Source organism: Panthera onca, chromosome C1, assembly GCF_046562875.1.
Source record: "Panthera onca isolate mPanOnc1 chromosome C1, mPanOnc1 haplotype 2, whole genome shotgun sequence".
Lineage (NCBI taxonomy): Eukaryota > Metazoa > Chordata > Mammalia > Carnivora > Felidae > Panthera > Panthera onca.
Window position 1 is genome coordinate 142,054,357 of NC_138346.1, and position 16,663 is coordinate 142,071,019.

The following is a 16,663-nucleotide window of genomic DNA, read 5'->3' on the forward strand; positions in this document are numbered from 1 at the left end:
TGAGGGGGTTCTATCTGAGGCCGCCACGGTTCAGTCACAGGCCTGTGGCTAAATTATCTCCTTACTGCGGAGGCCTATTTCTCAAAAACAACATTTCTCTCTCATTCCCTGTCTCCTTCCAATGTTGTTAATCTCTTGGTGAACCCAGGGAGTGTGACAAAGGGAAAGTTGGGGTGGAGGTCTTTTGGACACACACAAATTCACACTTGTTCATTCATTCACTCAAACTGACATTTATGGAGCAACTCTGCCCTGGGGATACAAAGGTGAATAAAATAGGGGTGCCTGGGTGGCTCAGTCTGTTGAGCATCTGACTTTGGCTTGGGTCATGATCTCACGCCTTGTGGGTTCAGGCCGCACATCATGCTCTGTGCTGATAGCTCAGAGCCTAGAGCCTGCTTTGGATTCTTTGTCTCCCTCTCTCTCTGCCCCTCCCCTGCTCTCGTGTGTGCGTGCGCGCTCTCTCAAAAATAAACATTAAAAGAAACAAAGATGAATAAGATGAAATATGGTCCCTCTTCTCTGTGAGCTCATAGCCCGGTAAGGGAGATGGACAGGAGTACACATATTGTATTGAATTATAATTATTTGTTATAAAGTTTTATAATGAATGAAAAAGAAGTGCTGGGGAGATGTTCTTCTTTGAGCTGTGGGAGGCGAGGGGAAGAGTGGTCAGGGAAGGTGGAAATGAATGGGAAGACAGTGGGGACTCCAGGCCTTTAGGTTCAGGGAATTCCAAACAGTTTGGAGTTACTGGAGCATCAGGAGCAAGGTGAGGAGACAAGGCTGGTGAGATGAGCAAGACTTAACACCATGGATATCATCGAATAAAATATAAAATGAGAATGCTAGACTGTCCCACATGTTAATCTTACCTAAAAGAACATGATCTAGTAAGGAATATTGTCCAGTGGACACAAACTCTCAATAGACTTAAAACCTATTGCTTCCTTCCTTTAGTCCTTCTGTCCCCCCTTCACTCCAACTAAGATTCTGAAATGTTGATGACTCTTCCTGATAGAGAAGGGAGGGTGATGGCTCTAGATTCTAAGGCCATACCCATATAGGAACAGGCTGCAGCCATCAAGTTGCCAATGGAGGGCATACTTGGTCCCAGTTGTTGGCTTCACCTCCCCTGATTGTGTGACATGCCCTGGTCATGAGTTGGTTGAGAGTGGTAAACCAGTAGACCTCCTTGGCCCCGCCACTTTAGGTAAACAGAGATTCAACCCACCGGGTCCCACTCATCTCTTTGTCTTGCATTTCAGTTAAGTGTTCTAGGAATGAATTTATTTGTGATGAATGAACACCCACAAAGCAAGAACTCCAACCCAGACATACAAGCCTTCTAGTCCGTACCCTCATTAAGTTGTAAGTAGAAGATTTTGCAGTGTTTCGGGAACTTTGCCCTACTTTATAGGGTCTGTGTGGATTCTTTGTGTTCTAATGTAGACACTGAGCATTTGTGAATCGTGACAGTTCTGTTCTCCTTTTCACTTCTTATGCCTTTTCTCTCTTGTTTTTAAAGTTTGTTTATTTTGGGATGAGAGAGGGAGAGAATCTCAAGCAGGTTCCACGCTGTCATTGCAGAGCCTGACACAGAGCTTGATCGTGTCCTGAGCCAAAATCAAGAGTTGGATGCTTAACCGACTGAGCCACCCAGGCACCCCTCTTGAAGCTTTTATATCATTTTCAAGTAACAAATAATTCCAAAGTTTGACAGAGCTTGCTACATAGTATAACCACCTAGGCCTGTGGGAAGATATTGAACTGATTGAGTTTTTTTAAATGGCTATATTCAGTTTTCTGTTTCTTTTTTGAGTCTGTTTTAGTATTTTCTAGGAATTTGCTCATTTTCGCTAAGTTTTAAAATTTATTGGCATAAAGGTGTTCATAGTGTTCTCTTACTGTGCTCCCTCGTCATTCCTATATCGTTTTGTGCCTTCTCTCTTTTCCCCAGGGATTACATCTGTCAGAGGTTTATTTTATTAAGCTTTCCAAAAACAAGGCTTTATTTGTTGCTTCCCTGTTGTGTCATTGTTTTATATTTAATTTCTCTCCCCCCCACCTTTTTTTAAATCTCTGTTCTATTTGTGTTTACTCTTTTTACTTAAGCTGGATACTTAATTAGTTTCGGTCTTTTTTTTCCTAAAAATAAGCATTATAGCTACACATTTCCTTCAAAATATCACTTTTATTATATCCAAATGTACTATTTGGATAGTATAAAAAAAATATTTTTTAACGTTTATTTATTTTGGAGACAGACAGTGTGAGCGGAGGAGGGGCAGAGAGAGGGAGACACAGAATCTGAAGCAGGTTCCAGGCTCCGAGCTGTCAGCACAGAGCCCGACGCGGGGCTCAAACCCATGAACCATGAGATCATGACCTGAGCCAAAGTCGGCCACTTAACCGACTGAGCCACCCAGGCACCCCTACAAAATATTTTAAAAAATTAAAAATAAATACTCTACTATTCATTTAATGGTTACTTTTAAAATATAATTACTTTATAAAAGATAAAGTAAAACAGTACTTCTTTCTGAACAATACAGGACCTTAGAACACTAGCCCCGGCTGTGGCCTTCCACTTGGCTTATATGCCATTGTTGTCCTATATTTTAGTTTGTCTTTTTTTAAAAAATTGTGGTAAAATGCACATAATATAAATTTTATCATCTTAGCCATTTTTAAGTGTACAGTTAATGAGTAATGAGTTAATGAATAATATTAAGTACATTCACATTGTTGTGCAACCAGTCTCCCCAACTCTTTTTATCTTGCAAAATGGAAACTCTGTACCCTTGAAACAACTCCCCATCTTCTCACCCCAGGTCCTGGTAACCACTTTGTTCTTTCTGCCTCTGTGAATTTGATTACTCTAGGCACCTCATATAAGTAATACTATACAGTATTTGTCCTTTTATGACTGGCTTACTTCACTTAGCATAAAGCCCTCAAGGTTTCTCCCTGTTGGAGCAGGTGTCCGAATCCCCTTCCTTTTCAAGGCCCCGTAATATTCCACTGTATCTGTATACAACATCTTGTCTATCCACTCTTCCGTCAGCGGATGCTTGGGTTGCTTCCACATTTTGCCTTCTGTGAATAATGCTGCTGAGAACATGTGTGCACAAATATCTCTTCGAAATCCTTCTTTTAGTCCTCCTGGGTGTCTACTCAGAAGTGGAATTGCTGGATCATACTGCAGTTCTATTTTGAATTTTTAAAGGAACCTCCACACTGTTTTTCCTAGCAGTGGTACCATTGACATTCCTACCAACCATGCATATGGGTTCCAACTTCTCCACATCTTTGCCAGCACTTTATATATATATTTTTTTACCTCCACAAATTATATATTCATCTCATTTTATCCCACTAGTGCTGGTTTGGAGCTACCTATATGTTTACTAGTTACTTTGGGCAACACTCATTCTTAGATCTTAGGCTGTTCTTTGGGCATCCATTTCATTCTTCCTAAACGGTGTTCTCTGCTTTTATTTATCTAATATTGTCTTTCTTCACCCTTATACTCGGTAGTTTCACTGGGCAGAAAATTTTGAGCTCCTCTCTTTCCTCTACGGCTGATGAAAACAGGCTGTCAGCCTCATCGTCATTGCTCTGAGGGCAAAACCTTCCTTTGCTCTCCAGATGCTTTCACCATCTTCTCTCTGTTCTTGACGGTCTGTGTTTTCATTGTAATGTGTGTAGGTGAGACTTTATTTTTGTTTATACTGCTTAGGATGCACCGGGATGCCTGAATCTGAGAATGGGTATCTTTCATTTATTTTGAAGATTTCCCATCATTATTTATTTCCCTGACTATTGCTCTTTCTCTCGGATTTTCTTCTTGTAGAGTTCAGGTTAAATGTAATTAACCTTCCCATTCTACCTTCAACATCTCTTTTATATTTTCTGTCACCTTTTCTCTCTGTGCTGTGTTTCATATAGTTTCTTTATATATTTGTCATATTTTCTTTAGCCATGTTTAATCTGCTATGTAGCAGATTATATGTATATATTATAATCTGTTTTTTAAATTTTTATAACCACCTGTTTATTCTTAGATCACTTTTTGATTCCATCTTTTACTTTTTAAAAAATTTATCATACATTGTTAGGGGCACCTGGGTGGCTCAGGTGGTTAAGTGTCCAACTCTTTATTTCTGCTCAGGTCATGATCTCACAGTTTTTATGAGTTCAAGCCCCATGTCATGCTCTGTGTTGACAGTATGGAACCTGCTTGGGATACTCTCTCTCTCCCTCTTTCTCTCTTCTTTCCCTGCTTGTGTTCTCTCTCTCTCTCAAAATAAGTAAATAAACTTAAAAAAAATTTATCATACATCGCTATTCTGTAGCCTATGTCTGGTATTCTAATATCTGAGGTCTTCGAGCATCTCAGTCTGTTGTTGTTTCTGCCGACTTCAGTGATTGGGGCTTGCTTCCTTGTGCAGATGGTTATTTCTGAAGGGAAATTTATGTTTAACCACATTCGTGGATATCCTGAATGGCATTCTGTTGATAAAGTTTCCCCCCAGAAAGTATCTATGCTGTTTCCTTACTAGTGGCACCACCAACTCAAACACTTTAATTTCTCAGTTTTGGCTTCTCTATCCAAGCAGAGCAGTATAAATTTGAATCCCAGCTGACAAGACAGCTGATCTGTGGCTACAAGCTCTTAGGGGAGACTGTTACTGCTGCTGTTATTTTTTTTCACCATCAGAATTTGTAGTGGGGACAGTAGGTTTCCTTCTTGGTTCCCTTTGCTAGAGAGCATGCTACCTTCTTAATTCTTATTTATTTTTGAACATTCCTTATGCAGAGGTAGTGTTAGTCGCATTCTGACGGCTCGCACATTGTGCATGGCTCTATGGTGAGCTGTTCACCTCTGCAGACCCGAGACTCATCCTCCCTGCCCTGCTCCTTACCCTGCTGTTGTCCATGTTTTGTGTTTTTGATGTGTTCTCTGTTTCTGTATCTGTTTTGTTCATGTCTGTGCTTCTTGAGGCTTTATCTTTCTTGTGACGTCACCAATGCATTTGAAAATACATTCATACTTTAATTCGTCGTCTAGTTTTTGGAATATCTGGTCTACCATATTAAGCAAATGAAAGCCCTGTAGTAGAAATTTCTGATTTCCTGAGGCCTTATTTGGACTATATACAAAGGTGGGTTTTGGTGATTTATATTTTTATTTGTCCATTCTCGCCCTTGTTTATTGATTAATTGGCTGCTCTGTGACAAATATGACTCAAAGGGCATAGTATACATTGGTGAGCAAGACACAAATAGCCCTTACCCTCATGGAGCTTACAGCCCCCTGAAAAAGACAGAAACAAGCAGTGGTTGCCCTCTGGGGTGGGACTGATGGAGAAGACCAAAGAATTATGTAAAATTATGTAAAACAGGTATTCTTGGCTAGTATCTAATAGCCACCTAGTTCTCTGTGTTTCCCTCTTGAGTTAACTATTTTTGTTGGTGTGAAGGGATCCCTTAAATGTTTGTTATATTTCGTAGTTTATGGGAAAGATTTGTGTGTTCATAACTTGAAAGATGTGAAAGACTCCACTGAAAGTAACTTATTTAACAGTTGAAAAGGAAGGGAGCTCATCTGAAACCTTCAGTAGCTGAATGCCAGCAATCATACTGCACTGAGAACCATGGACAATAGGTGGTAATGGGGCTAATTCTTATGCAGATCCCAGTAACCTTGAAAGTTCTTCTTGTGCTTGAAAAAGGTGTTTGTTAGTTTATTCTTTTTTCTTTTTTTAATTCTTTTAAGTTTTTTATTTTAGAGAGAGAGAAAAACTGAGAATCTCGGGCAGGCCCCACGCTCAGCACGGAGCTCACCATGGGGCTTGATCCTACAACCCTGGGATCATAACCTGAGCTAAAACCAAGAGTCAGATGCAGGCACCATGCTAATTCATTCCTAATGAGTGTATTGAGGTGTGCTAGGCACCAACTACTTAGTTCCCTTAGAAAGAATTTAGTGAGTTCCCTTACCTCTCTTTTCCCTTTGACCCACTGAATCCAGTCATTTACCACCTATTGTCATTTAGAAAACTCTCCTGGGGCACCTGGGTGGCTCAGTGGATTAGATTAAGCGGCTGACTTTTCAGCTCAGGTTCATGAGTTCAATCCCCACCTCGGCCTCTGCTGACAGCTCAGAGCCTGGAGCCTGCTTTGGGTTGTGTCTGTCTCTCTTTCAGCGCCTCCTCTCCTCGCACTGTCTCTCTGTCTCTCTCAAAAATAAATAAACATTTAAAAAATTGTTTTAAAAAAAGTCTCCTTAATCTATACACCGTCCCTGCTTCCTCTGTTCCTGTAGTCCAGGCCTTGCCCTCTCTCACCCAGACTGCTCCAGCATCTCCTTTGGTTTTCCTGACTCTGTCTTGCCCCCCACGAATCTGTTTTCCACACCAGTGCAGGGGGATTTTTCTAAAACACAAATCTCTGGTTATTCTGCAGCTTAAGATTTGTCAACAAATCCCATTGCTTTCATAAGTCTAGACATGTTTACATGGCCTCCAAACCCCTTATGCTCTGGCACTGCCTCTTCTTCATCCTGATCTCCAACCCCCCACCACTCCTGAGCTTCCCCAACCCTGTGCTTCTGTTACTTGTTCTTTTATTCATTAATTCAGCAAATGGTTACTGGGCAACTGCTGTGTGCATAGCACAGGGGATATCAAGGTGAGTAAAGCAGAGAAAGTCTCAGTCTTGTAGGATTATATTCCATAAGAAAGACCTGAGCAAATAAATATTTCATGCGATATCAGATAATATGGGAAAGAATAATGTCAGATAAGGTGATAGAGGGTAGCAGCAGTACTCATTTAGATAGGTGTTTAAGGAAAGCTTCTCTGAGGAGGTGTTATTTGAGCAGAGACCTGAGTGATAGGAGGGAGTGAGCCTTTGAGAACTGCAGGGAGAATGTTCTAGGCAAAGGAACAGTAAATGCCAAGCCACAGAGGCAGGGACCAGCTTGGCATGTTTGAGTGCCAGAAAGAAAAGTCAATATGACCTGGCTGGAATGAGTGGAATGTATTAGTATGCTTTTGCTGAGTAACAAATTGCCACAAATTTGGTGCCTTAATGCCTGTTTATTGCCTCATAGTTCCTGTAGGACAGAAGTCCCACAGAGCTCAGCTGGGTTCTTGCTTACAGGTCTCAAACCCAAGATGTCAGCAGCTGTGTTCTCATCTGAGGCTCTGGGAAGAATCTGCTTCCACAGTCATTCAGGTTGTTGGCAGAACTCCGTTCCCTGTGATGGTAGGACTGAGATCTCTGCTTCCTGGCTGTCTTCAGGGGACGGCTCCCATGTATTGGCCACCCAGGGTTCCGTGCCATGGGCCTTGTCACAGGCCATGTTGTAATGTCACCCTGGTAACAGGGTCCTTCATGTCCAGGCCCCCTCACTTTGCATGTCTGGTCCATTTGGATCGTTGCCAGATCGTAATGTCAGCTGACTTGGGGCTTACATGTGCAAAATCCCTTCACAGCAATACTGAGATTACTGTTTGGTTGACTTTCAGGGTGGGGGTGGGGAATCTTGTTGGAAGATATCTTTAGAATTCTGTGCGCCAGAGTGAGGTTGGGGAGCTGGTGGGGACCATGCCAAAGAGAGCCTCAGAGGCCCTGGTAAGGACTCTAGGGTTTTTCTTGTGATTGGATGGGAGTTATTAGAGGATTTTGATTTTGGTAAGGATCATGCTGGCTCCTGTGGAGACAGTGGAGCCGGGAAGGCATTGCAGGGGTCCAGGCGATAGATGATGGTGGCCTGGACCAGAGCGGAATTACTCCTGAATGCTGTGGTTCCCCAGGTATGCCACATTGTCCCATGTCCCCATGTGTTTGCACATGCTTCTGCTGTTTCCTGGGCATTTCTCATCACCACCTACCTCACAGCTTCTTTACCCGATGAGTCTCTACCTGGTCCTCAAACCTTAGCTCAAAGGTTGCCTGAAAGGCCCCTTCATGGTATTTCCTTCCCACTGAAACTTAACTTGAGTTGTGCTGGGTCTGTTCATCTGTCTTTGCCACTTGATTGCAGCCTCTCTGGGAGCAGGGCCTTTGTCTTTGGTTCTTCTGTTTCCATTGTCTGGCCTACAGCACAGCATGTTGTAGATGCTTGATAATGTTGGTAGGATGGATGCAAGAACTATGGAGATACTGGGAATGAAGTGTCTCCTAGTAGAGGAGGAACTGTATACAAATAAATACATGATAGAATGAACCAGAATGCAAATACCATGCCATGTGCACCAAGGAGGGGAGCCAACTCTGCAGATTACTGGTGTGCGTGGAGCCTTTTTTCTACTCAGTTGGGAACAGTTGGATCTAGTTTCTCTCATCCCTCCACTGCATGAAAGAATCGTCTTATTACAAATGATTCCTCTTTATGTTATTTCCAAAAGGACATTTGTTTGGCAACACTGTTAGCCATCAATTTATTCTGTAATATTTAAAGAAGTCAAAACATTCATTCATTTAAAGCATTTTATAATTTAAGACAGATGTAGGGTGCTTCGTTTCTCATCTGTATGCCAAGCACTCAGAAAAGATCTGTGGTAGTGAAATTTTGCTTATATACTTACTCAAGATAGTTGAGTAACTCCAAATAGCTTACCTGTAGGTCAAGTGTCCTCTTAAGAGGGAGGAACTCTGAACCTGGTTACTGATGAGAAACAAACTGAAATAGGAAAGACCCCATTTCTGTGACTTCTGACCACACATCCCTCAGTCTGAACTTAGGAAAACAGGGTGCTGGAGAGAATAATTTAACTGGTGTAAACATAGTGATGTTATTCAAAACTTAATAAACTTGAGAACAAAATAACAAGAGAGTCCAGTTTCATCCTGCTGCTTTCCTGCGGTCTGTGGACCGTGCCCTGCGGGGCAGCATGCCTGACAGAGGGCCCATGGGCGCCTGCCAGCCTCACCAGGTGTAAGGAGAGATGCACACGACATCATGGATTCACATGGGTGGGATTCATAATGTGCAAAAGCAAAATAAAATTAAAAAAAACCTTTTCATTCATATTGCCAAGTCCCTCTGTTTGTTTTCTAGTGATCTCTGTCAGAGAATATAAATCTGTGGCTTAAGGAGTGTTTGCTGCACAGACTTGTATGAATAATTGGATATTCTATTTCAAATTAGAGGCTGGGGCTACAGGGCCAACTGCTATGTTTTCTAGCTCCTATCTTTGGTTAGCCGGGATGATGTGACTGGCTGAGAAAGGAGACACAGCACTTCTGCTTATAAACATCATTTTAATTTAGTTCAAGGCAATGATTTTTAAAGCCTTTGGATTTGTAACACACCTACTTGGTTTCATTATATCTCCTTGTGTCCCCTCCTTGCCTCTCTAAAAAAGAGACAGAGAACATGAGGATTCTCGAGGGCACCCCAGGAGCCCAGAACTAGAATCTGAGGACATTTGGATTCCCCTCTGCTCTTGAAGCAGAATGAACAAGGCTCCCTTAGCAGAGTTCAGTTGGGGGCAGGGTCAAGAGGGACCTTGAGTTTTATCCCTCACCAGAGCCTCCAGTTTCTTCTCTTGTGCCCAGAGAAGTGTACAGTAAAGGATCAAAGAGGAACGAGGTTCATCTAAGGTGGGGGGCATTTTGGAGAGCACCCCAGGCTCCCTGGATGGGAGCGCACAGGCTGCTATGCCCCTAGGCGGTCTTGTCTCTGAGTGCGGGTCCTGCTGATCAGCATGGCTTCAGGAGCCACCCGGGCACAGTGCCTGGCCTGGCCCGTTGGTCACCCCATTTCTGCCTGAGACAGTTAGAAGGATCTTTTCTGAGAGAACCAGCTCAGAGAGTTTTCAGATATGTGTCTAGAGAAAGGAAGAGAGGAACTTTTCAACTTTCAGAGGTGAAAGGAAAAGGATTTTACAGCTAAATCTGGTGAGAAGAGCAGATCCTGGACAAAATGCTAAAAAGAATTTACGAAAAGGATGACATTTGCGCACTAAAAAAGGAGAGTTAAAATGGCAAACCATGACTATATGGTCTCGGTATTTGGCAAATACATTCTCCAAAATGAATGAAATGAAGCTCAAGGAAAATATTTGACAGTGTAAGCTGCCAGTGAAAAAATTCAAACTTTCAAGTGAAAGTTAGAAGTTTGGAAAACTTATATCCTCCTCCATGAGCTTGATATTTCCCAAGGCTTTATAAGTTCTGATGAGATCAGTGATGATATTAACAAATGTGATTCTTTTTTTATATTCTAATGAAATGTGTCAAAACTTAGAATAACTGCATAACTCAGTGAACCAGTATTTTCCAGAACAGTGGCTACAGAATCACACATGGATAAAAGGCCCAATCAAGGTGCAAGACGCAAAAGAGTAACAGACATGGTTTAAGATACCGCGTTACAACTGATCGTTTAGAAATTACCACTTGTTGAGTTTTGGTATGGTATCAAGAATAGCCATAAGTATCTGGAAATGAAATACCACTCCCTTCTCCAGTTATGTATCTATGTGAGGATGGACTTTTTTCTAAACCAAGACCTATCACAACATACTGAATGGAGAAGTAGATATGAGAATTCAGCTGCCCTATAAGCCAGACATGAAAAAGATTTGCAAAAATGTGAGACAGTGTCATTCGTCTCACTAAATTTTTGTTACGAAAACATACCTCTTTGTAATAAAATTGTTTATATAAGTTTATTTTTTTAATATTAGTATTTTGAAAATTTCTGTTTAATTTCTAATATCAGTAATCAGTACATATAACCCACATAAACAAAAGCTCTTTGGGGTCCTCAATAATTTGGAGTGTGAAGAGATCCTGAGACCAAAAACATATGGGAACCATTGACTTCAACTGCCCATACCTATACTATTTATCCATGCATGAAGACATGTATGTATAAATGTACATAACATACACTAAAAAATTTTTTTTCTGTGTTTATTTGTGTTTGAGAGACAAAGCACAAGTGGGGGAGGGTCAGAGAGAGAGGAAGACACAGAATCCGAAGCAGGCTGCAGGCTCCAAGCCATCAGCACAGAGCCTGATGTGGGGCTCGAACTCAAGAACCGTGAGACCTTGACCGGAGCCAGAGTCGGATGCTTAACTGACTGAGCCATCACACGCCCCCCTTTCTCTCTCACCTTGAGCCTCAGTCCCATTTGCCCACCATACAGGAGTGGGCAAATCGCGAGATCATGACCTGAGCCGGAGTCAAATGCTCAACTGACTCGGTCACCCAGGTGCCCCCATAACACACATTTTTAAGTGTACTTAAAAATAAAATTTGAAGAGAACAGCATTTCAGTAGTTCTAACATCTTTCTGCCCTCACAAGGCCAGACCTCTGGGCCAAATGACTAACCTAAGACTAGATGGCTATATGCCTGAAATGTTAGTTCAGTAGAAAAACAGGGGTTCAAGAACTTAAAAGGGAGCACAGCCCAAGTGCTGTGGACAAAATTTTGAGTCCCTAGCCAGATGGTTCCATGGATGTAAAGCCTGGTGACATTGAGATGGTGTCCAGAGCATGTGGCAGGAGAAGTGACGACCTGGCACAGCAGATGGACTCTGGATGCTGGATAAATGAACTTGAAGGCAAAGAGTTTTAAGGCTTCGAGGTTTATAGCCCTCTTTAATGGGAATGCACCCAGGGACAGAGAGCTTATGCTGTTCGCAGATCTTTTGGCCCTGCAAAGGGACTCATTCCAGAACCTAATCCACTGACGTGGAAAGGGGCATCTCAGATGCCACGCTGCCTCTGTGCAGGTGCCCTGGGCGTAGTCCCGAATGGATGGTCAAACCAGGCCAAGCATGGCTTTGGGAGTGGTATCCCTGAGCTGTGGGGTTGGGACTCCTTGTGCTCCGGCAGTGACCTTCTCTCTTGTCCTGGGAAGAAGTGCTGCCATCTTTCGAGGTCTCTCCACTGCCAGGGAAGTGTCACAGCCCACGGGTTTGGGGGTTGAGCCAACCCTTGTGGAGGAAGCTGCTTATCAGTAGGGCTTCTGAGAGACCCTCACACTAAGGCCCACTCCCTTGAGAAGACTACTCTTACAGGCTTCACAGCCATTCTGTCCTTTCAAAATGATGCTGTCTCTGTGAGGATGTGTTGAGTTTCTGAAGTTTAAGACTCTGAAGGCAGCTGTCTTTTCACACCTTCTGTTGAGGGGCCGCCTCATTATAACTCTGCAAGCACTGAAAATGGCCACTCTCACGTCTCCCCCTCCTCTCCTTTGGCCTAGTCAGATTTTCTTCTTTCTGTAAGAAGTCAGCCTCCTTAGGGCCACCTGCTGTTGTTTACTTTTCACTGTCTGGTCAATTCCAGCGTCATATTATGACAGACACGAGCAGACATTAGGTTGGGAGAGAAGAATACTTGGGTGCTAAAGAAAATGGGATGGATTTCTCTGCTTGACACCAGGGGTGGGTGGGTAATGGCAATAAAAAAAAAAGGCAAATGTGGTCTAGAAAGCTGGGTATACAGACTCCATCCTCTCCCCTTGGTGCTAGGTGACCTTGGATAGCCACTGGGCCCACCTCAGTCTCCATTTTCTTCTGTCAAAGTGAGCATGATACAGCTGTCTGATCCAAAGTACCCCTCATTTGGGCATCCAGTTCTGCTTTACACCCACCTCTATCTTCCGTGTTCTTTCCTTCAGATTTCTAGGCTAATTTTTATGCTCGAGTGAAAGTAGACTCACTACATGGAAGTCTAACATTTGGAGCCTGAATGTGATAAAGCACTTGGAGCTTCTAAACAGAAATTATGGTGGTGTCCTACCATCTACCCCTACCCCCAACACACACCATGAAAGGAATCTGTATTTGTTCTAACTTCCTTATCTGTCTGCTGGGAGTATTGCTGGGGAGGTGGGCCCATCTTAATAATCTGAATGAATAGGGGGAATTAATGTTGGATACGTTTTACTCAGTGCAAGAATGCATTGTTCTCAGTTCTCATACTTACCATTTTCTCTTTTCAGGGATCAGCATCTTCTGGACCCAACCCTGGAATATGTGAAGGTAGGAAACCAGGATTTAACGTGTAATTAGGACAGTGCGTAATCGACTTCCCTTTTTTAACACAGTGTTGCCAAATAATGCTGCAGTCTGGCCTGTGTAAGGAAGCTTCTCACGTTGGAACAACCAAGGGGTAATCTGACTCTCTCAGGCCTTCAGTAACTTTTGTAGAGGTCTTACGTCATCCTATTATAGGTCTACAGTCTTTTTCCTCTTATCTGAAACCCTCGGGGCCAGATGGGTTTTTAAATTCAGAATTTTTTTAGGAAGGTAATCGGGTACATACATATAAAAACATCCTCAGAGGGGTCTAGGGTCAGTACTCCGTACTCAAGCTCATTATTTCATCAGTGAAACGTAAGAGTATTCACACAAAGTGAGATAAACAGACTACAAATGATCTTATGTAGTGCAGCTCACGTTTTGCCACCAGATGAGGTCAGGTTTGATTTGCCACCAAATGACTGGAAATTTTTCAGTTTTCAGAGTGTTTTGGATTTGGGGATGGTAGATAATGAATTGCGAGCCTGTGTTTATCTTCGGTGGAGGACTGAAGGCTTCCTGAGCTTTTCTGGGTCGGCTTTCCTTTCCAACAGCCCCTCTCCTATGTGGTGGCGAATCTAGGACTGTGAGCTGTGGGAATACGCTGCTTTTCAGTGGGGCTGACATTCAATGCTTCTAAATAGGCAACACCTGGAAACAGTGGTATCCTTCTGAGCAGAAAGAAAAGATGCTTTTTCCTTCTCCCTTCCCCACACCATCTTCTTGGGTGTGTTTGTGTATATATGTTTGCTTTATTTTCTTTTTGAGAATTGAAATCTGGTACCTGCTATGGTAGAAGAGAGAACTTTGATTTGTCACAGTTTCTTGGATTGATGACAACATAAATATCCTTAAGTTTTAGGAGAAATGGCGTATGTTAAGTTTTAAGGTGCTTGCCTCCTGGGAGCCACATTCCAACCTCATTATTGTAAGGGCAGCATCATGGTTTGGGGGTATTTAGGCCTATTGCTGTTTTGTGTGCCTGTGCCTGCCCCATTTTTGGCATTTCTTCTCTCTTTAGACCAGAGGATGGAAGAGAGAAGAGAAAGCTCTATTAGAATCACTTAGTCACTTGAGGAAGTCGTAATAAAGTTTGTTGGAAGGGAGGTGGGTATTATTTTTTCCTCTCTCATACCCAGGCTACGTCTGAACTGTAGTTTCACTGCAACAAATGTACAGTCCTAAACCAGTATGGCTGCTGTGTCAGAGTACAAAAGAGCTTTATAAATGATGCCTGTGTCCCTCCTGAACACGTCCACCTTTGTTTTTATGCAGATTGTATGCTGCAAAACAATAGGGGGGTGCTATTCGCAGGACTATGATTTGACTTGGCCATGATGTAAGAAATGTGCCCTGGAATTAGGCAGTGTGTAAATCATAGCTGCCTTTTAAAAGCCACCATGTCATGTTTCAGAAATGGGCTGTCCCCCACTGTAGGCTCAGGCTGGGCTTAGCAAGCACAGACCCTTCCCTTACTCCAGTAACTTGGTTTTTCTTTGACAGTGTCCAAGCCTTTAAGATAATCCAGTGATGAATTCTAAGTTAAACATAGATTCTGGAATGATCTGTTTTAATATTATTTAAGCTGTCACATCACGTTCATGAATATCGGCCATTCTAAGTTGGGTAAGAAGAGATATGCGGGTTCTTGGTGGCTTCTGCTTGCTAGGCTCTCCTTGCCTTCCCCAGCAGTGAGACGTGATGGGACCGCTCTTAGTGGCTCAAGGGTACTTTTTTCCAAGGACCTGTTGAGGTGTTCCGAAGGTCACTCTTTGCTCCCAACCTTGTCTGAATCTGGTCGGGGCTTTATAAATGATGTCCCTGTGCTTCTCCTGGATGCCTCACATTTATTGTTTTGTTTTTTTTTTATTTCTCACTTTGCCCCTGGTTTGGAGGGGGCAGTTTGGGGATTTGTGGGGCAAATGTGGGATATTTCCATTTGTTTCTTTGGGTACAGAAGCTCCAAAGGCATGTTCATGGAGGCCTTTGACCTCCAGGTCTAAATTGACCCACGTGTCACGCTTCTTGGGCCAGTGCAGGCTCATCCTAGCATTTCTCAGACTTGGTTGCCCTCTCAAGCCTGGCTGACCAGTCCATGTGATGAAGGCCTTGTAAATGGTGCCTGCTGGAGCCTAGTGACTTTGGAGGGTGACTGAAAATAATCAAGGGAGGTGAGATAGTTGTAGATAAACTGGGATGCAGTTTGGCCCCTCCTGACTCAGAGCTGTTACTTCTCTCGGATAACCTGGTATACTTAATACCTCTTAGGCACGTTGAAAAGTAGAAATTCTATGTAAAAGTCATTGCCTTGTGTAGAGTCCCCTTCTGGAGACTTATCAGCCCAAAAAATAAGATTCAAGGGAGCACATTTTTATGGGCCACATAATGGGGGTGGGCTGATCTCTGAGAGTTCTCTCAGTGGTAGAAGCAGCCAGACGTGGCCAAAAGACAGCTCTTCTCATTCTGTGGAGAACCACAGGCCCAGGTCTCTGTCTTCAAATGCCTTCTCTTTCCCATGGGAGGCTTTCTAACCATCCTCACTGGGTTTTCCCAGTGCCCAGGTATGAGATCTGGGACTGGCTCCCTCTCCTTGTGCCTGGGGGAGCCAAGGCAGTGGGGGATTGGGTGGTGCTGGGGCTGCAGTATTGTGGCAGAGAGAGCTGGGTAGAGAATGAATCCAAAATTCACTTCTGTCCAGTTTGTACTCTGTGTCCTCCTAACACTCTGTGCAGTTTGTATCGAAGCGAATTAATACGGCATGAAAGGGGACCAGTCCGCGGTTGCTAGGCTACAAGTAGCTCCTCTGTGCCCAGAATGGAGGGAACCATGCATGGCTGAGAAGCCCCAGGGCTATTGGCGGTTCTTTCACTTCCTGCTGGGGCCTCCCAACTGCACCTAGACCCACCAGCTGAATACCATGTTTGGATGTGCTAAGAAAATTAGAGCAGCTCCAAAGTAGCCAGGGGATTTTTGGAATCTTGCTCTCCACTGTTTCTGTCTCTTTAATTCTGACTGTTAGAGAGGAGTTTTGTTTTTTCTTTTCTTTTAAAAAAACTTTTTAATGTTTATTTATATTTAAGAGAGAGAGAGAGCGAGAGCGAGCGCACACAAACGGTGGAGGGGCAGAAAGAGAAGGAGACAGAATCTGAAGCCAGCTCCAGGCTCCCAGCTGTTAGCACAGAGCCAGATGAGGGGCTTGAACTCACCAGCCATGAGATCATGACCTAAGTCAGAGGCTTAACCATCTGAGCCACCCAGGCACCCCAGTTTTCCCTTTCTCAACTTTTTCCTTGTTTTCCGAGCCTTCCCTTCTCCCCACATTTTTTCCCCACAGTAGCTCATGTTTAAAATCATCTTAAAAGTCTGGTTTTAGCTGTTTTGTGCAATCATGAGGTCCTTTTCAGTAACCACATAAAATTGTCTTTTTCACTGTACCCAAAAGAAACCACTTCTTCCAGGTTGGAAAGCAGAAACCTCCACAGTGCCTCCACCTTTCTCCTGCTCTTTAGTTGTTAGTGACTTTCATAAGTTGTGTACAGCTCTGGAATTTTCCTCTGCGTACCTAGCATACCTTACTGGAGATAAAAACTTTTTTTTTTTTTAAACAG

The 16,663-nt window shown here is 43.2% G+C and overlaps 1 protein-coding gene across 3 annotated transcripts in view; it reads left to right on the forward strand.

The window, feature by feature from the left end:
* BCAR3 (BCAR3 adaptor protein, NSP family member) overlaps window positions 1-16,663 on the forward strand; it is a 114,501-nt gene that overhangs the window by 22,162 nt on the left and 75,676 nt on the right. For all 3 annotated transcript variants that reach the window (XM_060623799.2, XM_060623795.2, XM_060623796.3), the window contains exon 3: window positions 12,977-13,016. In XM_060623799.2, coding sequence (XP_060479782.1) covers window positions 12,977-13,016 — 40 coding nt within the window. The remainder of the gene's footprint in view (window positions 1-12,976; window positions 13,017-16,663) is intronic.